Source organism: Carcharodon carcharias, chromosome 10 (genome assembly GCF_017639515.1).
Source record: "Carcharodon carcharias isolate sCarCar2 chromosome 10, sCarCar2.pri, whole genome shotgun sequence".
NCBI classification, from domain to species: Eukaryota; Metazoa; Chordata; class Chondrichthyes; order Lamniformes; family Lamnidae; genus Carcharodon; species Carcharodon carcharias.
The window spans coordinates 156,029,654-156,055,914 of NC_054476.1; the positions used below are offsets into that span (position 1 = coordinate 156,029,654).

Here is a 26,261-nt window from a genome sequence, read left to right on the forward strand (position 1 = left end):
TAGATGTGATTTCAGGATGGTATGTTGCCTCCCTGGTGCAAGGGTCATGGATATCACCGAGCGGCTTCAGAGGATTCTGGAGGTTGAGGGTGCACAGCTAGAGGTCGTGGTTCACGTTGGTACCAATGATATAGGTAGAAAAAGGGACGAGGTCCTGCAGGCTGATTTCAGGGAGTTTAAGAAAGAGATTCGCAAGCAAGACCTCGGGTAGTATTCTTTGGATTACTTCCAAGGACACGTGCTAGTGAATATGGAAATAGGATTTATCTTTCTTGAGAATCATAAACTATTTTCTTAAATGTCTGCCATTGTTCATCAACCATCTTTTCTGCTGAATTGTTTTCCAGTCCACTCCAGCCAGCTCTGCCCTCATTCCATTGTAATTACCCTTATTTAAGTTTAGCACAGTTGTTTCTGACCCAAGTTTCTCACTTTCAAACTGAATGCTAAATTCTACCATATTATGGTCTCTGTTTCCTAGGGATCCTTTACTCTGAGATCATTTATTAAACCTGCCTCATTACACATTAACATCCCCTTACCAGGTCCCTTGCTTTCTGTTGTATATATTAATGATTTGGACTTAAATGTGGGTGGCATGATTGGGAAAATTTGCAGGTGACATAAACATTGTCCATGTAGTTGATAGGGAAAAGAATAGCTGTTGTCTCAAATGCTGTCATTGGTTTGGTTGAGTGGCAGCAAAATGGCAGATGGAATTCAATCCACAGAAGTATGAGGTAATGCATTGGGGGGGGGGGGGGGCAAACAAAGCTAGGAAATACACAATAAATGGGAGGATGTTGAGAGGGGTAGATGAAGCAAGAGACCTTAGTGTGTATGTCAACAGGTCCTTGAAGGTGGCAGGTGGTAAAGAAAGCTTATGAAATGCTTTTCTTTATGGGACGAGATATAGAATACAAAAGCAGTAATGTAATGATGGAATTTTATAAAATGCTGGTTAGGTCACAGTTGGAATTTTGTGTACAGTTCTGGTTGCCACTTACAGGAAGGACATAATTGCTCTGGAGACGATACAGAGGAGATTTACAAAAATTTTGCCAGGGCTTGAAAATTGCAGTTATGAACAAAGATTGGATTGGCTAATGTTGTTTAGCCTTGGAACTGAGGCATCTGAGGGGTGACCTGGTTGAGGTGTACAAGATTATGAGGAGCTTAGGTAGAGTAGACAGGTATGCCCTGTTTCCTATTTCCCCTAGCGAAGAAGTCAATTACCAGGGGGCACAGATTTAAGGTGATTGGTAGAAGAATTAGAGGGGACATGAGGAAAAACTTCTTCACCCAGAGGGTGGTGGGTGTTTGGAATTCACTGCTTGGTTTGGTGGTGGAGGCAGAAATCCTCAATTCATTTAAAAGGTACCTGGATCTGCACCTAAAGTGCTGTAACCTGCAAGGCTATGGACCAGGTGTTGGATGGTGGGATTAGAATGTGCAACTAGTTTTTTTAATTATTTTTCAGCTGGCGCTGACCCAATTGGCTGAATGGCCCCTTTCTGTGCCATGACTTTTCTATGGTTCCATAGCTCTCTGTTTTATTGAATTTAAGTTGCCATATAAATGCAAGTTCTTTGTATTATTTACTTGTAGATTTGTCCTTTTTTAAAAATTTTGTGGGCTTGGAGGTTTTAGAAAGGCTTTATAAGATCCCTTATAAAACCCATCTTCTCTACCAAACTTTTGCTTGCTCTTCCAAATTGCCCCTTGTCTCAGCCTCAATATTTATTTTGTTTTACCTCTGAAGAGTGTTGAGACACTTTTCTACATGAAAGGCATCACAGATAGGACAGTAACAGAGATGACATTACAGGGTCTGAAAAAATTTAAGATGAAAATTGGGGAGTTTGAAGTGGAAGGGGGAAGCAGTAAAGATCTCATGTGGGCTTAGTTAATGTAAGCCCAGCTTTTGTAAATGTGAAATTCTTGCGGCAAAAGAGCTTAAGTGGAAACTACTGCCAATATTAATGCGTTGATTGAATTTGGGGCCTAGGGAAGTTTTTGCAAACGGTGATTCTGTGATTTCAATGTTTTTCTAATATTCAAGCACACTGAAATCTTTACTTCTGTACTTGGTTTCCAACGCTTCTGACTTCACGTATGATTATGTAATACAAAGACCTAAATAACTTCTTCATTTATGATTGGACTCTTTTTAATGATTTTTTTCTTACACTTAACTTTAAATGTGCATCCTTAGCAATTTAATTCCAGTATTTGTATCTCTATTTCCTTCAATAGTCAGTCTAAGGCAGCCTTAAATAAAATGAATTCTTCGTAAATTGAAAACATTTTCCTTGTTTTTGCATTTTGTTCTGTTGTTGGAGTTATAACAGTAATTACTAACATTACAAAAAATAAAGGCGTTGTTGACTGGAAGACTCTGATAACATTAAAAAAAACATAAAGCACTTGTTCTACTGAATGACGCAGATCTTGACATTTAACAAGGCTTCACACATGCACATTGGCAATGGCTAGCTCCTGTGTGCTAATGATGAAGACTGAACTGTATTGTGTGACCATGGGTTCTCCCTACTCCTAGGAATTTGCATTAGTAAAGTTATTCTCCTGTTGTCAGAATTGTTCTAGTCCATAACAATTTGCTTTTAGTTTCCTTATGATTCATGTGTTTTAATTTGTGTAATTTGTTACTTTTGGTGATGACTATCTCCTTTTGTAGTTCAGTAGCAGGATTGCTGTTGAGGTGGCCTATGTAGAAACCAAAATGATTTATCACGGTGTACACAATGCAATATTTTCACTAACTGAATAGTGAAGAATAAATTGATTATTTAAGTGTTATTATTCAGCATTTATAGGCATGAAGTAAGTTATAATGGAGTTGTGTTAATTGGAGGGTAAGACTAGATTCATTTTTCCCAATTTGTTTTTTGCTATTTGGACTAAAATAAATATGGATTAAATTATGGTACTTGTTGGGCAGTGCGCAATGGGAGTTTTATTATTGCTGCCTATAAATGTCTACATTTTAAAATTTGAAAAGAACTTGCAGAATAATTAAGCATTTGTAAACTTATGCTCTCACTTTGGCTGCTCCTCACTGAAGTACAGATACCATCTAATGGGGAGAACACATGTTACTGACTTACGTTTGGGTGTCCCTCCTACTTCATAATTAAGGAATATTTATGTAACTCTGAAATAAAGTTAGAATACATGTAATTAAGCTAAAAAATTGTCATTTTAGTTAATTGACATTAAATACATGATCACATAATGAGAGATATTAAACCTGTGGCGAGTTTTTAAGATTTTGGCCAGTATACCCTGCTTCAGAAAACCTCTTTTGATATTTTGTTCAGTGTTTTTCCTCCTAGAAATATGATGTACTTTTAATATTTTAAATTTAAATTAATTTGTATTTGGTGAAAGCCTTATGCTGGGGAGATTTGGCTGTCAGGAACACTGGGCTAAGAATGCCCAAATGTACTCCATTTAGGATCTTTGATTTTATCTAGCGAAGAGCCTTCATCCTCACTGTTCAACTGTTTTGAAAGGTATGATAATTTTCAAGACCTGGAGTCAGAACTGTGGAAACAAGATGGCAAGGTCCTGGCAATATGCTGCCTGTCCATCACTAGTTATATTTTAAGTGGATCTTAAGATTTTACCAATAATTAATTACAATTGTCATTCAGGTTAGGCTTCCACCAAAGTAATTCTCTGAATATTTTCTCTTTTTTGTAGTCCCAGCCACTAGTCCTGTTGCAACTCCATCACCAAGCAGGAACCATGCACTTCTGGAAGCTGCAGGACCAAGCAATGTGGCGATCAACGCCATCTCTGCCAACATGGACTCCTTTGCACGTGGCAGAACAGCAGTTCTCAACCAACAGCCGATTCATATGGAAGCTGCACATTTTGGAGACTTAGGTAAAGTTGTAAATTGTTAATTTGTGTGGTAAAATATTAATCAACAGTAGACATCCTTCGGTAAGGCTAGAGAGGCAGCATGTGACCTTTTGAAGGTTTTGTTCTATTATTGTACCATTGGGTGTTATAATTGCTAAAGCTGTAATAAACGATAGTCCCAGCATTGTGAAAGTTTTAAAATATTCAAAGGAATGGTTTGGCAATTTGGAATCTGTAGTAGAAAGACAGGCATTCTCCCGATGCCATGGAATTAAATTTTAGAATGATTTTTATATCTGTTCAATTGAGCATGCTGCTCAGTCCGAAATGAGGATTAAATATTGAAGGGACAATGTAGAACAAGGGAAATTCCCGTCAGTGTTTGAAAGCATTTAGAACTCTTTTTGAAGGAGTTGTTAATGTTATTTTTGTATTCCTAGATCTCCTACATCTGAGTTGGCGCCACTAACTACCTCTTTATAACTTTAGTGACCACATTTACAAGTTGCCACCTTGACTTTATCAATGTGAAATCACTATGCTAGGTGGCTGCCTTCCAGCCTAATAGAACTTCTATTGCATCAACATTAGCTGGTGAAGACTAACAATAAATGTCTGGTTAATATTCATATCCAGTTTGGTATATGTGGCAGGATAAATCTATACACCTGAGGGTCCACAGCTCAGCTATTATCACAATCCTCATGTTAAAGCTGCTTTTTAACCCCCCTTGTGATGCTCTTCAAGACTTGTAGTAAATCTTCCTTAATACTCAATGCAAACTCAGAAGTGCTGACTGGATCAGTTCACGCTGCTACCTTTGTTATGTGCACTGAAAGATTATGTCTGGTGGCTGTGCTTTCAGCTGCCAATGCCTGAAGCTCTGGAGCTTTATTGGTGAACCTCACCATCACCCCACCTCCCTTTCTTCCTTTATGACACTCCTTTTGACCAAATTTCTGGTTGTCTGCCCTAAATCTCCTGCTGTGGCCTAATCTCAAATTTTGATTGGTAATGCTGCTGTGAAGTAACTTGGGAAGTTTTACTGCATTTAAGATGCTATTAAAATGTAATGTTATTATTGATGCATATTTAAGTAACAGTTTTTATGGGGGTAGAGGAATACATATGAATCAGAGATTAAGATTATTGTTAACCTATGCACAGCAGCCAGTAGATTCCGGAGCTACAATAGCTTTACAGTAAACACAGAATAATGCCAGTGATACTGCTAGATTCTCTCGACAGTCGAGGAGTATTTCAGGTTCAACTCTGTAATGGCTTTGAACTTGTTAGGTGCAGTTTTCCATCTCAGAAGAATCTTTTCTGCTTCATTCTAGCTCATATAAAAGACCAATGGTGACCCTAAAGTTAGAGGACATTGAAAGCAGCAATGCTTTCTGTGATGTTTCACATGATCAGCACCAGGTTGGAATTCCATAAGACATTTATTTTGAATGCTGTGTAACTTGATGGGAAGAACTTGTACTTATTATTTGAGAAGTATGCTGAGGCATTTTCATAGAGACAATGTTTTGTAGTTGGTGTATTGGAGTCCAGGAATTCAGCTTGACATTGTAAATGATGACTGTGTCCATTTGGGGTTTGGCCACAATGCTTCAAAGGACCAGGTGAATGAAAGTTGCAGGCTGGTTCACTGAAGTGGTGGGGCGCAGGAATATTTTCAGACATGTGTGTGGCTGAGGGGAAAAATAGGATGGTGAGAATTGAGAGTAGGAGAAGGAAGAACATGGAACAGTGTGATGGTGAAGAAACTGGGACTCTGGTCAGAATTAGCTTGGATTGTTTGTGATCAGTATCCCAATGACATAGCCAATCAAAATCATTTTTTATTGCAATCTCTGTCTTTGCAGCTGTTCTAATTTAGTGTTGTAAGCATATTTGAAAACATTACATTTTATTTTCAACATACAAGCTAGTGAATTCAGACAAAAACAACAGGGGTCCAAAGATCACTCCTGTAATGTATATCATGTGTACAACATTTAAAGAAACAGGAGGAACAGATTCAGGCCTCTTTTGTATCTTTTTTTCAGCTAACTTCTTATCCAATACCATGCTTTACCCTGGAGAAGTAGAATGTGAGAGTTAAAGCTAAAATTGGTTAGACATCTTATTGGCTTTCTTTTGCTGCAGTGAAATTAATTTTGTGCTGAGAAAGGACTGATTGAAACACTTTCATTGTTGGTCTTGGTGGTTTCTGCAATATTTCAGCTTTCAAAAATGAGACAACCACCTTTGTATAACTTTCACGCTGAATGTTTGGAAATGGAATTAGGAGAAATAAAGGATCACGTACTTTTTTTGTTGGCAGTACTGCAGTGTGTACATAGTCTAATTGCTGAAATAGTATTTGGTACTCGAGTTGATTCAAACTTATAAGTTGAAAAGAGCATGACAGCAGGTCATTTGAAAATCATGAAAGTTGTTTGGGCCATATGGGGCAAATAGAAATTTGAAGTGCTCTATAAACAATTAGCTGAATTTCTAATTTTGTGTGGAGGTCATTTTAAAAGTTACTTAACAGTCTTATACTTTGCAGCTGTAATAATTTCCAGAAATTACTGGTTTGGTTTCATGTGTGCTGCTGAAAACTCAGCAGTAAATTTAGTTCAAGAATTGTGTACGATGTAAGCCAAGTGAGAAATATTAATACTGGATTAGTCCTGGAAAAGTTATTGAGAAAAATGTGATCTGTGTCTCTAAATCCAGAAGCATAACGTGCTGTAGCAGATCTTTTAAGGAATTCCAGGTGACGAGTAGTTTATCTATTAAAAATAGAGCGGAAGGAGCCACAACCAGTAGATAGTTTTGGTACAGTGTCTTTTGGAAAATCTTATGCCCTTTTCTCTAGTTATGTCATATCAAGCAGGTTAAGTTATGTACAGACAGTGAACAAAATTTAATCCAAAACAGCAAATGAGTTATTTATGAAGAAGCTAGCAGAACTCAAAAAGCGGATTTCTCAATGGCTAGATTTTTTTTTATACTGCCTCTAAGACGCGCAAAATCAAATATTCTTATGGCTCCCTTCTAGAAATAGTATTTTATACATATTGAATTATAGAGCAGATCATGGCAAGTCCAACTTTATGGGTTTCATGGAAATGACTACAAGAGGGGTGTGCTGAATAATGTATATTCTAATGTTAAGTTGATATCCTAGAGTTATTTTGTTCTTATTGCCCTTGGAAATTCAAGAGCAATTTTGGAGGCTTTTGTTCTGTATATCTGACTTCCTGAGAAGATGAAGCAACTTGGTGAAAATTCATGGCATTTCAAGTTCTGCATATTTATTTGGAAGGGCTTCATGATAGGCCAGACAAATGTGTCATTTCATGCTGTTACAAGTTTATATCTGACATTGTGTATAAATTTGTATGCTCAAGTACCTTGTAACAATACATCTATAGTTAACTTGCAGCATTTTTCCTCCATTTGTGTTGCATTCTCTGAATTTCTAAAAGACACACTTTATGCTTCATTGCAAACAGCTGTTTGTATAACTGATGTGTGTGTACCTTTTACAATGGGAGGTGCAAGTCGACAGCTGTCTGCAGTGAAGTATGCAGTGAGGCCCTTAGAAGGTCAGACATTGAAGAATTACTGGATAAAAGTTGCTGTCTGGACTTACAATAAAAAATGGCATTTTAGGTTGTACATGGATTTGGTGCGTTGGGAAATGTGCCACCTCCATTTTTGCAGCTCCCCCAACAGCTGGCTGAGTTTGGTAACCTGCAATGTGGCAGATGCACAACATATCTTACCAGCGCATGACACAACAACACAGTGCTAACAGGAGCATATTACAAGTTGGACTTTACTTTATAAAAATATATATAATTGGTTTATTCCACATTAGATAGTAGCGGCTGTACTATATCCAACAATAATTGATTGGAACCATTTCACAGATACATAAGAGTGTTATTTTTCAACAGATTTGGAACAAAATTGACTATTATTAGAATTACAGTCCAACATGTGTGCTGAAGCAGATATTTTTTCCTCCTACGGTGTGCTGTGGTTTGACAGTATCTCTTGGTGCAAATATGCCACTGTACTGAATAGAAAGTGTCCATGCTATTTTTCATGTTTTTGTTTTTAAATAGGTCATTCTTGCCTGAATTATAAAGCTGAAGAGACTAACTCCAGGCTCTCAAAGACTCTTGAACAAGTCCTGCAGGACAGCACTGCTCTCCCGTACATCATCCAGTTCATGGAGATGCAAGGAGTTGGACATTTAGTTAAATTCTGGTTGGAGGCAGAAAGTTTCCGCTCCACAAGCTGGTCTCGCATCAGAGCCCACAGCCTGAACACAGTCAAACACAGCTCTTTAGCAGAACCTGCTTCCCCTGCAAACAGACGTTGTGATGCTGATGTGCCAGTATCATGTGACTCCGGTACTACTGACCTGCAGGCGAAGGACAATCTGGTTTCTAGCGGTGCTAAAATTAGTGTCCTGGACCCCACTAGCCTGGACTGTGTTGGGCGAAATAAAACATCTCCAAACCACTCATTTAATCTGGGTGGCAGTGATCTGAATCCATTGCATGTTGGGACAACAAGAACGGTAACCATTCATACAGAGGCCGCAAGTCAAGAATCTCTAAAACCTGCATCGAAAGGACATCCACACCAAACAGGGCTGAAAGACCTATCAGACAAACTGATGAAAAGTAAGCCTGCTTCTATCAATTTCCTTCAAAAATAGTCACCATTTTCTCTTCTGTGATGTGTTTATTCTATGATATTAGAATTTACTTCGTTGTTGGTATTAAGAGGCTCTTTAAATCATCGTTGGCTGGTTATAATTAACTAGAATGGACAAACAATTAACTTTCAAAGTAAAATGCCCTCTGTCAATGGCTTAATGAGTTGATCTACAATCAACTGAGCTAGGCAAATCCAGGTGTCCCACTTTCAGTTCCTGGTCTCTGCTTGGTTGGTAATGAGAAAGAAAAGTATCTTAATTTTTAAGGATGGACCTTTTTTTTGGGGGGGGGTGGGGGGCAGCAGTGGTGGTGGGGTGTGGCAGGGGCAGGGATATGCATTTCAGTATGAAAGAGCCTACTGATAATTTAGTGTCAGTGGTATACATTTCTTCATGTTTGCCTACAATTTTCTCCTTTGAAAAGTAAAATGCATATCTTGAAATTAACTCCCATTTTGTTGCTGAGTGAGATGCAATTCTGTAGACTTTGAATGAAGAACTCTTAAAATGAGCTCCAGTTTCCAGCTTCTATGATTTAATCTTCCTGTGGAGAGCTCTGCAGCAAATACAATGTATGTTTGTAACAATCTGTATGTAATGACCTGGTTTAGTTCAAACTATCCAGATTACTTTACAAAGAATGAAGCATAATTCTGGTATAATGCTGTATGAACAAATTGGCAGCATTCACCACCAAGTCAGGAGGTGGGGTTTCAATCTTGACGTCAGAATTAATGCCCATAATCCTGGACTGGCACTCCACTGTGGTAAAGGGAGAGTGCTGCGCTGTTGGTGGTACTGTCCTTTTGGTGAGACATTAAATCACAGTCCAATGTATCTGTTTAGTTGATTTATGACACTTTGAAGAAGAGCAGCAAGTTCTCTTGAGTATCCTGACCAACATCCCTCACTCTACCAAGACTATCAGAAGAGCTTGGAGTTTTTACAATGATTTACCAGAGCTGCTTCTTCAACCAGTACCACTGAAAATTGATCAACTGAATTTATTTTATTTCCATTGTTTATGGAAAGTTGCTGGTATTGAGAAGCTGATATGTTTACCTTTTCATAAGGCACTTAATTTGGAAGTAATTTGTTAAGTTATGTGATTTAAATCATTTAGCAATGTCAAGTGGTACTCTTACAAATTTTGTAGGTTTTTTTGTGTTCACTTCTCTCTACTTTATTTGTTGCTGTGATCTAGTGCTGACTACTGCTCCAACCCCCCAATCCTCGTTCTCCCAAAATGAGCATTTGGTAAAATAACAATTAAATATTAAAAGTGAAGGTCTGGCTAGAAAGCTATAACTTGTGTCATAATCATTGTGCTTATAACTTCAATTATTGAATGAACTCAGTATGATTTACAGGCAGGAAATCTCTAAATTGAGGATGCACTTAAATTCTGACAGCTGACAAGTTCTGTACTTGAATTCAGTGTTTGGATTTGCTGGAAGCCTGATAAAAGTCCAACAAACAGCATTAATATTAAATCCATTCAGAGAGAGCAGAATTTGATAGGTTGGAAGCATATTTTCAATATTTTAATCCCATTCTGTACTTGTTGAATAAAGGGATCCATTTTTCTTCCAAATGTTATGATACTGGAAATTTAATTATTTTTAACTTCAATCCTTCAAAATGGCTTAACTCCTGGTTTAAATGCATGTTCAGATTTGTATATAGTAATTTGATTGAATTTGGTATCTTTTACAATTACTTCAGATTTTAAAGGAGGACCACAGAATGTGTTTGTTAATACAAATTTCAGGATTCACCAATTCTTAAACTTATGCAAGTTCTGGGAGCATTTCAAACTCAATGCATCCTCTCCTTGTCCTCCCTCTCTCCCTCATTTCCCCTACCCCCACACCCCTTCCCCAGCCAAAAAAATGAAGTTTGTAATAGAATACTATATGCTTATAAAAATATAGAAAATAGGAGCAGGAGTAGGCCATTTAGCCCTTTGAGCCTGTTCCGCCATTCAATATGATCATGGCTGATCATCCAACTCAATAGCCTGCTCCCACTTTCTCCCCATATCCTTTGATCCCTTTTGCTCCGAGAGCTATATCTAACTCCTCCTTGAAAACATACAATGTTTTGGCCTCAACTACTTTCCGTAGTAGTGAATTCCACAGGCTCACCACCCTCTAGGTGAAGACATTTCTCCTCATTTCAGTCCTAAGTGGTCTACCCCATACCCTCAGACTGTGACCCCTGGTTCTGGACTCCCCCACCATTGGGAACATCCTTCCTGCATCTGTCTAGTCCTGTTAGAATTTTATAGGTTTCTATGAGATCCCCCCTCATTCTTCTGAACTCCAGCGAATATAATCCTAACCAACTCAATTTCTCCTCTTCTGTCAGTCCCGTCATCCCAGGAATCAGGCTGGTAAACCTTCACTGCACTCCCTCTATAGCAAGAACAATCTTCCTCAGATAAGGAGACCAAAACTGCACACACTATTCCAGGTGTGGTCTCACCAAGGCCTTGTATAATTGCAGCCAGACATCCCTGTTCCTGTACTCGAATCCTCTCGCTATGAAGGCCAACACACCTTCTTTACCGCCTGCTGCACCTGCATGCTCACCTTCTGCGACTGGTGTACAAGGATACCCAGGTCTCGTTGGACATTCCTCTCTCTCAATTTATAGCCATTCAGATAATCTGCCTTCCTGTTTTTGCCACCAAAGTGGATAACCTCACATTTATCCACATTGTACTGCATCTGTCATGCATTTGCCCACTCACTCAGCTTGTCCAAATCATACTAAAGCATCTCTGCATCCTCCTCACAGCTCACCCTCCCACACAGCTTTGTATTATCTTATGCACAACATAGCTTTTTATTTGAATTTCGGAATCTGAGGACTTGCTTAAGGAAGTGTCCCAAGGCAGGCTTGTAGAATCCTTAGCTTATAAAGCCAATATTTGTGAGACTAATTTTAATATTTGAAAATTCTCCAAATACAAAATAGGATTAGTGAAAGACTCTTACATTTCCTGCACATATTGTGATACCGTGATCATGTCAGAGACAGATTTGGAGGGGGCTGGGGGAGGGGTGGGGAAATGCTTTATACACTGACATATGAGGCATATTAATTATTACTTATCCCATAGTGTAAGATACATTATGCGCTATCATTTGCAAACCTCCAGTCTCACATGCAAATAAGCTTTCAAGCTTTTGCATTCGCTTCATCCCCAGTTTGCTGGTTAACAAGACCCACAAAGAGGACAATTTTTTAAGCCTATTGAATCTAGGAGCTTTAATTTTTTCACATATATACTGTACCAAGTTTAATGTACGGTAAAAATCTTGTGATATTACAACAGGACAGCCAGGTCCAAATAATCTTAAATTACTTTGAGAATTGAGAAAGAAAAATGTGTCCATAACAGAAGACTCTACACCCTCAGCAATAAACTTCAATAACAGATTTTACACAATTTGCTTTAAAATAATTTGGCCTGGCAGTTCGTTTTTGGAGGTACCGCTGAAAGTTTGGCAGCAACTGCTCTTGCGCATAGCGTACTAAGTTGCTGTTCCTGCTGCGATTGCACAACACTGTTAATGAGATTCAGTTCTCGGTATTATGACACAGCCGATGGTAAATGCTGATTTGCTTAAATCCCAGAGGGAAACTTGAAACAAATGTCATAGCCCATTTTTTGCAATTTGTAATTTCGAGATGCAGACTTTGAATTTAGTAAGAATAAGACCACTGGGTCTCGTGGTTTTTATATAAAACTAAATTAAACATTTATTAATTTAACAAAAAATTGGATACAAATTACAACTATGATAACTTTTTAACAAATCCCAAATAATCACCCCCAGGTAAATCTCCACTGAGGCAACAATAACCAATAGACTTTAAATAGACATCCAGCAAAGCATTTTTGACCTTATGAATTCCAAATGAGGTTGCTTTGCTAGTTGGTTGCAGGCATACAGGCTGGATAGGTCTTAAATGCCTCTACCTTACACAGATTCCTTTCTTTATATACCTAGCTTTCCCTTTGAATGTAAATTTTCCATTGTTATCACTAAGTCTTTTGAATTTCAGCTCTTCTAGCACCAATTTGATTAGTAAGCTGAAAAAATAAACACATTGTTTGCCTTCCAGCTAGGTGCAAGATTTTATCCACAGTCTTGAATGGTTTATTGAGCAAATGCAAATGAACACTTTACCTTACTGTTCACCCAAGTAACATCTCAAAACTACTATACATCAAAACACCCAGACTAGCTGGCTTTAATCCAGTTAAGACACACACACACACACACACACACACACACACACACCCCCACTAGACATAGACCCCCACTAGAATTCTATTTTTAAAAATAATTTCCAATAACATATATATTAATATCTTTTCATGACACTCAAAAAATGCATAACAACTGGTGTGCACTTGTGACCCACCGTGCAAAATTTGAAACTTGCTGATCAATAGGTTTTCTGTTTTCCATGTTCTTTAATTTATAATAAAATTTCAATCACCATAATTAACAGGCTTGTGGAACAAAAAGTTGTAATGCATTTGTTTATCCACCCAAGCGTTTTTACTCTGGGCAGTTAAATTCATGATTGTTTTCCCCTTTGCAGGTATAGAACGTGATGCAGTTAATATATTTACTAAATACATTTCACCAGATGCTTCTAGACCAATTCCAATTATAGAAACAATGAGAAATGACATAGTAGGTAAGTAACAGATTGAATTGCTCTCTTGAATGGGGAGGTGGTGTGGGATTAGCTGGCCTTTAAATACAAAGGGCATTCAACCTATTTTGCAAGTTAAGTAAATAAAAGTGTGATAATAAACTTTCCTACTACTACCATTCTTCTTCCAAATGGCACTCATAATTGTTGCTGGGCTGCTCTTCCATGTGCATTGATGGCCTTTCCGTATCTTGTCATTGTGAACATACTTATTGAATTGTTGGGTATATTAACTCTGGAGGCCTTCACAGATGAGGTGAATCCTATCCATGTATTGCCTGGAGTTGTGCTAGATAGAAGTAGCTCATTGGACAGGTGCTACTGAACTGCTGAGTGTCATTTTGGTGACAGTCTCTCTTTAGATGGGAAGTACAGTCCAATTGCCCTATAATCTTAACAAGGGAATTACCTGTACAGTACCTACATCATTCAGTTCTCCCATATTACTGTTGTATGTTTTAGAATTTAATTCAGTTGTTACTGAACTCTCCCTTTCCATGAAGTTAATCAATGTCACAATTGGGGAAAACTGCTTCAATCTGTTTCAGGTCACACTGCCCTGAGAATGGACTTTCATTTGGATGTCATCAGGGTGGGTGCTGCACAAAATGCTCATCTGCCAACTTGTAATCAGTAGCTCTGAATCAGGGTAGCATGAGGTGACTGTGAAGCACACGCTAAGCATCCTCACAGATGTGGTTGGAGAGATAAGTTTTTAAGATGTTTTTGAAAATGGGTTTTGGGGAGGCTGGGTGAGTGGGAAAGCAACAAATAACAGCAAGAAAATTCCAAAGGGAAAAGCCAGTAACTGAAAGATCAGAATCTAAAGGGTGGGACTGGGGGTATAAGGTGAGGGATATTGTGTGTCTGTGTATCTTACATTGTTGAATGACTTTTCACTAAAGTACACCTTTTATATTTTTTCTTATATAAAATCCATTCTATGCTGAATGTAGATGTACTCTCTATTCCCATGTTCTGCTGGTTCTGTTCTGTAATCACAGAAATCATATAATCATAGAAATATATGGCACAGATGGAGACCAGTTGGCCCATATTGTCAGTGCTTGTTGGAAAAAGTGTTTCTCAACCTAATCCCACCTTCCAGTTCTTGGTTCGTAGTCTTGAAGTTTTTTAAATAAGACCATAAGACAAAGGAGCAGAAATTAGTCCATTCGGCCCATCGAGTCTGCTCCGCCATTCAATCATGGCTGATAAGTTTCTCAACCCCATTCTCCCACCTTCTCCCTGTAACCTTTGATCCCCTTACCAATCAAGAACCTATCTATCTCCGTCTTAAATACACTCAATGACTTGGCCTCCACAGCCTTCTGTGGTAATGAATTCCATAGATTCCCCACTCTCTGGCTAAAGAAGTTTCTCCCCATCTCTGTTCTAAAAGGTCTTCCCTTTACTCTGAGGCTGTGCCTTCGGGTCCTAGTCTCTCCTACTAACGGAAACATCTTCCCACATCCACTCTACCCAGGCCTTTCAGTATTCTGTAAGTTTCAATCAGATCCCCCCTCATCCTTCTAAACTCCATCAAGCATTGACCAAGAGTCCTCAAAAGTTCCTCATATGTTAAGCCTTTCATTCCTGGGATCATTCTCGTGAACCTCCACTGGACCCTCTCCAAGGCCAGAACATCCTTCCTGAGGTATGTGGCCCAAAATTGCTCACAATATTCTAAATGTGGTCTGACCAGAGCCTTATAAAGCCTCAGCAGCACATCCCTGCTTTTATATTCTAGTCGTCTTGAAATAAATGCCAACATTGCATTTGCCTTCCTAACTATCGACTCAACCTGCAAGTTAACCTTAAGAGAATCCTGGACTAGGACTCCCAAGTCCCTTTGCACTCCAGATTTTGTGAATTCTCTCCCCATTTAGAAAATAGTCTATGCCTCTATTCTTCCTACCAAAGTGCATGACCTCACACTTTCCCCACGTTGTATTCCATCTGCCACTTCTTTGCCCATTCTCCTAACCTGTCCAAATCCTTCTGCAGCCTCCCCGCCTCTTCAATGCTACCTGTCCCTCCACCTATCTTTGTATCATCTGCAAACTTAGCCAGGATGCCCTCAGTTCCTTCATCTAGATCATTAATGTGTAAAGTGAAAAGTTATGGTCCCAACACTGACCCCTGCGGAACTCCACTAGTCACCGGCCGCCATCTTGAGGAGGACCCCCTTATCCCCATTCTATGCCTCCTGCCAGACAGCCAATCTTCTATCCATGGTAGTACCTTGCCTCTAACACCATGGGTTCTTATCTTACGGAGCAGCCTCCTGGCGGCACCTTGTCAAAGGCCTTCTGGAAGTCCAAGTAGATAACATCCATTGGCTCTCATTTGTCTAACCTACTCGTTACCTCCTCAAAGAATTCTAACAGATTTGTCAGGCATGACCTCCCCTTGATGAAACCATGCTGACTTTGCCTGATTTTACCATGCACTTCCAAATATTCTGAAATCTCATCCTTAATAATGGACTCTAAAATCTTACCAATAACCAAGGTAAGGTTAATCGGCCTGTAATTTCCCGTCTTTTGCCTTACTCCCTTCTTAAACAGGGGGGTTACATTAACGATTTTCCAGTCCTCTGGGACCATCCCTGACTCCAGTGATTCCTGTAAGATCACCACTAGCGCCTCCACTATCTCTTCAGCTATCTCCTTCAGAACTCTGGGGTGTAATCCATCTGGCCCAGGTGATTTATCCACCTTCAGACCTTTCAGTTTTCCTAGCACCTTCTCCTTGGTAATGGCCACCATACTCACCTCTGCCTCCCGACTCTCTTGAACTTTGGGGATATTACTCGTGTCTTCCACCGCGAAGACTGATGCAAAGTACCTATTCGGCTCCTCTGCCATTTCTTTGTTCCCCACTACTACTACTCCAGCGTCATTTTCCTGCGGCCCAATATGCACTTTTGCCTCTCTCTTACCCTTTATATATCTAAAAAAACTCTTGCAATCATCTTTTATATTACTGGCTAGTTTACCCTCATATTTAATCTTCTCCCTCCTTATTTCTTTTTTAGTTGTCCTCTGTTGGTCTTTGTAGGCTTCCCAATCCCCTGGTTTCCCACTGCTCTTCGCCGCATAGTATGCTTTCTCTTTAGCTTTTATGCTGTCCCTGACTTCCCTTGTCAGCCATGGTTACCTCATCCTCCCTTTAGTATGCTTCTTCTTCTTAGGGATGAATTTTTACTGTGTCTCCCAAATTACTCCCAGAAACTCCTGCCATTGCTGTTCCACTGTCTTTCCTGCTAGGCTCATCTCCCAGTCAATTCTGATCAGCTCCTCCCTCATGCCTCTGTAGTTGCCTTTATTCAACTGTAATACCGTTACATCTGATTCCAGCTTTTTCCTCTCAAATTGCAATGTAAATTCTATCATATTATGGTCACTTCCTCCTAAGGGTTCCTTCACCTTAAGCTCCCTTATCAAATCTGCCTCATTACACATCACTAAATCTAGAATTGCCTGTTCCCTATTGGGATCCACCACAAGTTGCTCCAAAAAGCCATCTCGTAGACATTTAACAAATTCCTTTTCTTGGGATCCGCTACCAACCTGATTTTTCCAGTCTACCTGCATATTGAAATCCCCCATGATCACTGTAACCTTGCCTTCCTTACACACCTTTTCTATCTCCTGGTGTATCTTGTGTCCCACATCCTGACTACTGTTCGGAGGCCTGTACATAACTTCCATTATGGTTTGTTTATCTTTGCGGTTCCTCAACTCTACCCACACAGATTCTACATCATCTGACCCTACGTCATTTCTTGCTATCAATTTAATTTCATCTCTTACTAACAAAGCAACCCCACCCCCTCTGCCAACCTGCCTATCTTTTCGATAGGATGTATATCCTTGGATATTTAGCTCCCAGTCCTGATCCCTTTGCAGCCATGTCTCCGTGATGCCCACCACATCATACCTGCCAATTTCAATCTGCGCCACAAGCTCATTTACCATATTTCATATACTGCGTGCATTCAGATACAACACTTTCAGTTCTGTATTTCCCGTCCCCTTTTTCATTGTCGTCTCTTTATCAGATGTGCTTGAAGTTAGATTCCTAGCCCTTTCCAAACACTCTGTCCTATTTTGTGTTCTGGAGACTTTAATTGCCTCTCCTGGGCTCTTCTTTGTGATTGAAGATTTGTCCTTTCAGCACCCTTTCAGGCAGTGAGTTGTAGGCCTTCACTACCCACTGGCTGAGAAAATGTCTCCTCAACTCCTCTCTAATCCTTGTACCAGTTACTTTATATCAATATCCCCTTGTTATTGACCTTGTTGCTGGATGCAATATCTCCATCTATTCCCCTTCTCCACTCATCACATTTGTATAACTGAAATTCTTCTGAAGGTTTTAGCTTTGATCTTTCTAGTGAACAGTAGTTTGCTGCAATGGTAAAATAGTCCCTTTTGCTTGCGTCTGAATTTTGAACTTTCTTGCCTGTTAATTGACTGAGTTAGTTGATGTATCTGAGAAAGGCGCACTCTCGTTTTTGAAGTGTGTCTATCCAAAATTTCATACGCTGAGTTTGCAGAAGATACTGGGTGGCAGAGTGCTAACTGAAGCTTATATACAAAACTCTCAGAAGTTGCCAACAGTGAGTAAAATTACACACACATTTTAATTTCACTGTTACATAATTGTCTTCCAATTTGTGTTTGATCCCATGGCCCAAAATATTTTAAAGAAAGCCACTCTCCTTTAGACACAATTAGCAAACATCTATTTTTGAAAATATTTATATGCAATAATTCCAGTTGCAGAATTGTAAAATGAATCCATGTTGTGTATCATTGTGCAGTATTGAAATCCTTTCATGGATAAATATGTGCTTCTCTTTTAACAGCTAAGATATGTGGAGAGGATGGACAAGCGGATCCCAACTGTTTTGTCTCTGCACAAGCTGTAGTGTATGTTATAATGGAAAAAGAGTAAGTGAATATGATGGAAATAATTAGTTCAAAGCACTGAGGGTTTATCCAATTTGAGTTGAATATTGAATCTTGGCAAGTGTTAGGGCTGACAAAAAGCCTGTATTTAGTTTGAGACATTGGAACCTATATGGTGTAAGTGGATTTTGTCTAAACTGGAAATGTGGTAAGCAGGTACTAGGAAACAGCATGACTGTTGGAAAAGCTGCAGTTTTCACTGGTAAGTTCTGATGAATGTTTAGTAATGGTGAATCATACCATGCCATACTGCAGCATTCCATTGTACCAATAGCAAGCTGGAATGAAGAACTCTATTGGCTTAGTAGTGCACTTAGAGAGGTACTACTGTAGAACTAAATGGCACAGAACAAAAAGTGTAAATGAGTCAGGGCTTCCACCCAGATCAGTGTCCATGGACACTGATTCTTTTACCCTTTATTATCCTTTTTATAATTACTTAGCAAAAAAGTGCACTTGACTTTCTTGATACCGCAATTAGGCAAATTACATTTCTAGTACAGTTGGCAAACCATGCATTGATTTGGGCAGCTCACATGCCTGTCATATACCCTAAAACAGCGAATTGACTGGGTTGCAATATTTATCACAATGGTCACCGTGCATTAAAGCAAAGACTGCAATTATGACCATCTTTGTTTAATTTTATTGAGTAGAAACTCTGAAATTGAGGCCAATACAAATCTCAGTTAAGCTGTCATGACCACCTAATTCTGAAAATGAACACAATTTTTTAAACTTATAATGTAGCGCATTCTCAAATCTAATATCTCCTCTATTCCTTTGATCCCACAGTTCTGAGTTCTAGTTTATTGTGAGAAGCATATGACAAAATGTCATGTATGACAGCGAGCCATTCTTTTTTCAAGAATTGTGACCAAGGAGAGGAGGAAGACGAATTCCTGCCGATTCAATTCACAGTGAAGCCTGCAACCCCTTCCCTCTCAAGTTATTATTGGAAGAAGTAGCACAAATGTTTTTGGCATTGTTATGGATGAGCAAAATTTAGAAACTTTTTTTACATACCTGACTAGGGATAGCAGTTACCTTCCCTGAAGGACACGAAAGAACCAGTTGGAATTTTATGACAATCCAGTAGCTTTCATAGTCGTTTTCTGGTGCTAGCCCTCAAATTAGCAGTTTTATTGAATTAATTTATACGCTAGACCTCTGGATTACTAGTCCAGTATCATAGTCAATCTGCTGCAGTATACTTTTTTCAGATTATAATGAACACATTTTAGAACAACTACATGTTTCAATAAATAATTTGGAAGCCTTGTTTCTAGGGGAGGGGAAGAAAGACTTGTGATTATATGGTGCCTTTCATGATCTCAGGACATACCAAAATGCCTAACAACCAATTATGCACTTTTTGAAGTCTAGTAACTGTTGCAATGTAGGAAATGTGACATCCAATTACACACAATAAGGTCCCACAGACAGGTGATCTGTTTTAGTGATGTTAGTTGAGAGATAAATGTTGGCCATGACACTGGAGATAATTACCCTGCTCCTCTTCGAAATAGTAACATGGGATCTTTTACATATGCTTAAAAGGACAGACGGGCCTCAGTTTAACGTCTTATCCGAGAGATGGTGCATCTGTTGACAGTGCCACACTCCTTTAGTATTGCCCTGCAGTGTCAGCATAGATTTAGTGCTCAAGTCTTTGGAGTGGGACTTTTGAGCCCACTGCCTTCTGACTCAGGCTAGAGTGCTATCGCAGCAGCTGACACTAAAGTTAAACAAAGTACAATGTATCGTACCAATATTCTATAATACCTTAATAGTAAGTTTACTGATGCGTTTTTCTTCTGTCAGTTAAAACACTGCAGATGTTAATGTCTGGATCATAAATAGTAATGCAGTATAAAGATGTATGTTGCTGTCTTGTCTTGATGTGATCAAAGACCTGCCAGCTTTGCGACCTCAGCTGGAATACTATTGGGGCTGCAGACTTTGTTGTTTTTCATCCATTTGATGGCTTGTTGCAGTTTTTCTATTGGTATTGGTTCTCCTATGGATTCTACCATAAGGAACTGAGGATAACTGGGAGAATATTAGTCAACACTGTGGGTTTTTGGTTGAGTTGTTGTTCAAAATGTTCTTTCCAGCATTGATGACAGCATTGTCATCCTTAAGAAGAGGAACACCATCCTATGAACGAAGGGGACTTTGTCCATTTGACCTTGATCTTTAGATTGCCCTTGTGGCTTCTGGAAGCCAACTCAAAAACATGCAGGCAAAACCCCTGCAAAATCAACTTCATTGGACTGGACACAGTGTTGGGATGGCTAAAAAACCTTTTCCACTGCCAGGTCCTGTTTTCTCAACTCTCAAATGGCCAGCATTCCGGGGGAGGACAAAGAAAGCACCTCAAAGATCTTCTGAAGATCTCATTGAAGTGTGGCAGTATTGACGTTAATAGGAGGAGCTTGCTCCCATTCATTCAGAATGGCAGCAACATGTCCATCAAGCTGCATCTCACTTGAGTCACAGTGTCTTAATGATGTGGGAGAGTGGCGGCAGAGAAGGACAGAAAAGCAATTCCTGCATCTGGAGCTCACTATCTCATGGGATGCCCCATGTGCCCAAAGATCTGCAAATTGAGAATCAGCCTGTTCAGTCGCATGAAGACCCATGGCAGACCCTGAGTAGACATTATCCTTGAATTGAGGTACAGCCGCTGCTGGAGCTATCTTTGTAATGAAGAGCTTAGCACCTTCATTAAGACTTTACGATGCAGTAGTGGCTGTACAAAGGTTTTATTACCTGCATGGTGTAAATCCGACGTTAAGCTAAGCTGAATCTAAAGAAAGTGGAAACTCTCTCCTCTAGTAAGTATAAGTGCAGTGTGTGTTTTATAGAATCCCAATTCCAAATTCAGAGTGCACTACTGAATAACTCCAAGTAGATGTAAACACTTCACATCACTGCACCTTATTGTGCTAATCAATAATCTGCTCTTAACATGTTTTGGAGAATCCACAAGTATTTCCTAAAACACAAGAGAATTAGGGAAAAGCAATTATTTGCAGAAGTGTTTTCTTTACACTGTTGTGTAAATCGAAATAGTTACTCTTTTTCAGTCTACCTTGCCTCAGTAAACAGTACATTGTCTTAAGCGTGCGGAGGTTTATCTTTTCACCTGCAATGGTAGAGTTGCTGGTGAACTCTATATTACCAAGATGGCAGTGTGATTTCAGCTGGAATGATGTTCCCTGGTGTGCGCTGTACAGTCTCTAGGACACAGATATAAAGTGAAAAGAACTTGATGAGAGTGAGGAGATTGTGACTGATGATTTGTTGCCATCTTGTGGTTGAACATGAAACTAAAATTTGGACTGTGGGGTCATGCGTTCTGACTGCTGCTGGGTCACAGTTTAAGAACTAAGATCTAGTACTTAAGCTATTCAAAAAGTGCAGTGGAAAGTGACTTTCAGTTATCATAATGCATCATGTTTGTTAATTTTAGCATAGGACTAGGAGGAAGTTACCATACGCTGTTGCAAGGTTAAAATGAATAAAAGCTTGTGTTGTTTGGACAACTTGCACTTTTGTAATTTTCATCTCCACTCTCCTTCCCTCACGTATTAATATCAGAAAGGAGCAGATTCAATTGGACAGATTGCCTTTTCTTGTTTCATAGTTTATTTTCAGAAATGCAGTGAATCCTTGTGTTGTACAAACTAGTGACATAATTGTTAAGAAGACGAATTCTTAAAAATCCATCAGTCTTCCTTTTATCTGTTGTATAGACTTGGTAATATGTATTTTTTATCTCTCTGTAAACTGTGTATTGTTTCTTATAATGTCCTTTGTTCCAGTTCACTCATGTTTTTCATACGGTTTCTCTCCTTACTGCCCCAAAGCATTTAATGAATGAGAATGAACTAAACACAGTCTGCATCTAAATTGGTGCAACATGCAACAGATGATCTAATCTAAACAAAAACACCTTTTTAAAAAAAAAACTGTTTACTTATCACTGTTACAAATGCAAGGTTTTGTAAGAAAATTATGTTTTGGACTGTCTTTAACGCAAGGTAGAATGGAATAATGAAGAGAGCCGTATGACCTGCTATGAGTTCTAACTGACATCAAAGGAACTGGGAGGCCTAGGTCAGTTGTTATTGAAAAGCGCTTGTTAAGTTTAACACCTGGAAAAAAAGGCAGAAGCAGATGTTCTTGTTAGTGCAGACTTACTTTCTCAGAGACTTTGAACAGGAGCAGAGAGGACAAGATAGGACAGCAGTTGCTGCAGTCTGCAGAGGGAAAAGGCTGTTTTCTGTATTAGCTACAAGACAGAATGCTGAGGAAAGCTTGTCCACTGGTCAAAGAGAGGAAATCCACATCGATTTAAGGACATTGGAAGATTTGCCCTGGCAAGACTGGGAGAAGAAGCCACCAGAGTGGGCCTTGCTATTGGAAATCAGTTAGTAAATGCTCTGAAGACTGAGGGACTGGATCTTTGACGGCCATTAGACATTACAACTCAGCAAAATGGGGAGAAGTGAATCCGTTGGAAGCTGGGGGTGACTTCAGTGTGTTTTCTGGAAAGTGTGCTGTAAAGTATAGATGCAGCATGGGTTTATTGGTCATGTTAAGACATTAATAAAGGTTATCTTTTCTGTAGTTTATAGTACTAGTGGCTTACTAAGTGATATTTAGTTAGTGTTGCTTTTAGTTTGTTTGTTAAAGTAAAAGTCTTAAAACTGGAAATCATGTCATGCAATTCCTCTTGAAACAGTCACTGGGAATTCAAATATCTTTTTTATAAGTTACTAGGTCTCTACAGGGATCATTTAAAGACTATAATACTCTAGGGGGTTTTGTGGTTGTAAACCATTTCATGATTTGAAATATCACCTGAAATTGCACTTCCTTCACTGTGCACTCTACAGTGGTGTGGCAATTCGGTTTGTGGAAAATTTCTTAGGGCTCGCAATTTGCGAGACACATTTAAAGATGTAGAAAGGCACATTTAATATGGGGGCAATTCAATGCAGATTAGCCAACACCTGTTCATTTCAAATTGGCAGCATTTTCAATTTATCCTTTATATTCTGCTAGTCCAGTATTTGCTAGTGTTGGAAATGCAGTCTCTCTCTTGCAATTTTCAAAGTGGAAAGTCTGCTCAGGTTGAAGCAGTGGCTGCCTAACATTCACTCCAACATTTAATTTTTGAAACTTGACTCTTTTTTTATTGGGAGACCTCCTCAGTTAGTCCCAGAGATAGCCTATACTAATACATTTCACTGCATTGTAACTGCTCTGCCAAACCTTTTGGCCATTCATAGCACAAGACATCTGATATGGTCTAACACTGCAAACAGATTTATTATAAGGTCACACTGGGAATGTTGTAAACAATTATGGGGCATCCATTATTGAGCTATAGTAGAAGAGAAGAGTAATTTATTTTATACAGCCATTGTGCCTTTTAGTCTCCAAGGAAACTGCATTATTAAAAGGGATAACTTTTTAAAATAAGCCACATTTAGCAATATTAAGATGAATAACTTTAAAAGATGGATATCTTTGATATTAGCTTTTGTTTTATTTTGTTACAGAAGCTTATTAATGGCTTATCTTGGATTGCACCTAGATTTACATTTTTAAAACCGCTTAATTTTCCATGACTAAAGACAAAGCATTAGTGCAATTTTTATTCAGGAAAAGGCTTTTAAGGTTTCAGCTATTATTCTTTGTCCACATATAAAATGAGTGCTGACCTTTTTTATTTTTCATTCTCCAACAGGCACTTTACAGAATTTTTACGGAGTCATCATTTTTGTAAATACCAAATTGAGGTGTTGACTAGTGGCATTGTTTACCTGGCTGATATTCTTTTCAATGAGTCAGCACTCTTCTATTTCTCAGAGGTAAGATGCAGCATAGTGTGTGTAGTCTTGAACTCATTGGCTGTTATCTTATGTAGATCCCTGGTTTATTGTTGAAGAGCCAGCAGACAAGCAGAATTTGTTTGTGATAAATTAAACTGTCATTCTTTAGGATCTTGTGGTGGGCACTCATTAAATATTTGTAATGCCAATATTGTATATTTTATATCTCAGATCTATGCAGAGAGACACCAGTTTCTATGTGCGCAACCGGTTTTATTTACAGTGCCTTAAAATGTCTGCTCCACGCTTCAGCTCTAGCTTCCAACTTTTTCTACAGTTCGTTTACTTATCCCCGAGTACACACCCAGGCTTAACCGATCAAGCATAGTGAGCATCAATAGTCAATAGACTCACCTAATCAAACATAGAACAATTGAACACTACAGCCACCAAATGTTTTGTATAGTAATTTACAGTGTAATATAGAATGCTGACATCTAATGTAAGATATATATTTAAGAAGTGTATCATTTAAAGCAAACACAACTTGCAACTTAATGTTGAAAAACATTGTGAGCCAAAGGAATATTAAGGGGGTGACCAAAAGCTTGTTGAAAGAGAGATGGTGCTTAAGGAGGGTTCGAAAGGAGAGGATGGAAGTAAAAGACCAAGAAGGGTTTATGGAGGAAATTTGTGAATATGGGTCCAGAGCTCTGCTCCCTAACCCACCCTCTTGCTGCTGACCTTCCGACTCGCAGCCTCGGCTACTCCCTAACCCACCCTCTCGCTGTCAGCCCTCAGGCTCGTGGCTTCTCCCGCTTCCTGATCCTCCTGTCACTGATCCTCCCACTCCCCACTCTTCTTTCCTGAACCCTCGCTGTGAGTGAGAGAGAGGGCCAGGGAGTGGATGTGTGGCAATTGGGAAGTTCGAGAAGCATATTTATTTTATAATTTAAAATTTATTTTATTTTTAAAAGTTCTTTCATTTGCCAATTTAGAAATTTAGCAACATAAAAGTATTTCAACTTACAGGGTATTATGTTTTAATGGTTTTTCTGATGAGAAAGGTCCTACAAGCCTTAGCTACAGTTTTTACATATAAGCGAATCAGATTTTCCCATTAAAACTGCACTTTTCAGGAGCGCAACTACAAATTTAAGTGAGGACTTACTGCACAGGCAGCAGAGTTTTAGATGAACTGAAGTGCCGGAGGATTGATGGCCAGTCAGGTCTATTTTAGACTCATCAAGGGCATAGATTTGTCTTCAGGGGAAAATGAGAACAGAGGTGGGCAATCTTACAGAGGTGGATGTAAGCCCAGAGGAAATGAGGTAAGCATGGCTTGGAGTCACATAAGACACTAAGGTTGTGAAGAACCTGGTTCATCCTGTGAACATGGCAAGGAAAGGGAGGTGAACTCAGTCGCCCCATGGTTTAACTGGAGGAAATTGTGTCACTCAAGACACTCTGACGTGGGAAGTTACTAGATTTAGTATAAAGGAGACAGAGAGACTGAGCACTAGGATAAAAATTAATTGATTAGAGAGAGCCAGTTTTGGATTTGTAAAGATTGTCATGTCTAACTAACCTAGTTGAATTTTTTGAGAAGGTTGTTAATGTAGAGTAGGAAGTTTCTATGGATGGTATTCATATAGACTTCAGTATGATTCTGTATAAGAGACCACTAACAAAAGCGGATGCACATGGAATTGGCAGCAACCTGAGAAGGGAATTAGTTAAAAGGTAGAAGACAAAGTAAAGTTAATGGATGTATACTCTAATTGGCAGGATGTGATTAGTGTTGTGCTGCAGTTATTTGCACTGGGACCTCAATTTTTCACTATATTTATATGACTTGGATGAAGAAATGGCTGTATATCCAAGATTGCAACACTAACTTAGGGGGAACACTGATTGTAGATGGCAGTAGAAAGTGTCAAAGGGACATTGATAAAGTGAGTGAGAAATGGCAGATGGAGTTGTGTGAACTCAAGAAAGATATATTGGAATGTTTTTTAAATGGTGGGAAACTAGGAACTATGGAGGGGATGGCAGATTTAGCTGTCTATT

At 39.0% G+C, this 26,261-nt stretch overlaps 1 protein-coding gene across 4 annotated transcripts in view; it reads left to right on the forward strand.

Annotated features, from left to right (window-relative positions):
• The window catches only part of akap10 (A kinase (PRKA) anchor protein 10), an 87,181-nt gene that overhangs the window by 37,940 nt on the left and 22,980 nt on the right, over window positions 1-26,261 (forward strand). For all 4 annotated transcript variants that reach the window (XR_005944228.1, XM_041197710.1, XM_041197711.1 and 1 more), the window contains exons 3-7: window positions 3,727-3,912; window positions 8,025-8,591; window positions 13,250-13,348; window positions 18,240-18,324; window positions 24,107-24,230. Coding sequence is in view for 3 of the 4 variants with exons in the window: in XM_041197710.1 (XP_041053644.1) it covers window positions 3,727-3,912; window positions 8,025-8,591; window positions 13,250-13,348; window positions 18,240-18,324; window positions 24,107-24,230 (1,061 nt within the window). In the remaining variant the exon portion in view is untranslated. The remainder of the gene's footprint in view (window positions 1-3,726; window positions 3,913-8,024; window positions 8,592-13,249; window positions 13,349-18,239; window positions 18,325-24,106; window positions 24,231-26,261) is intronic.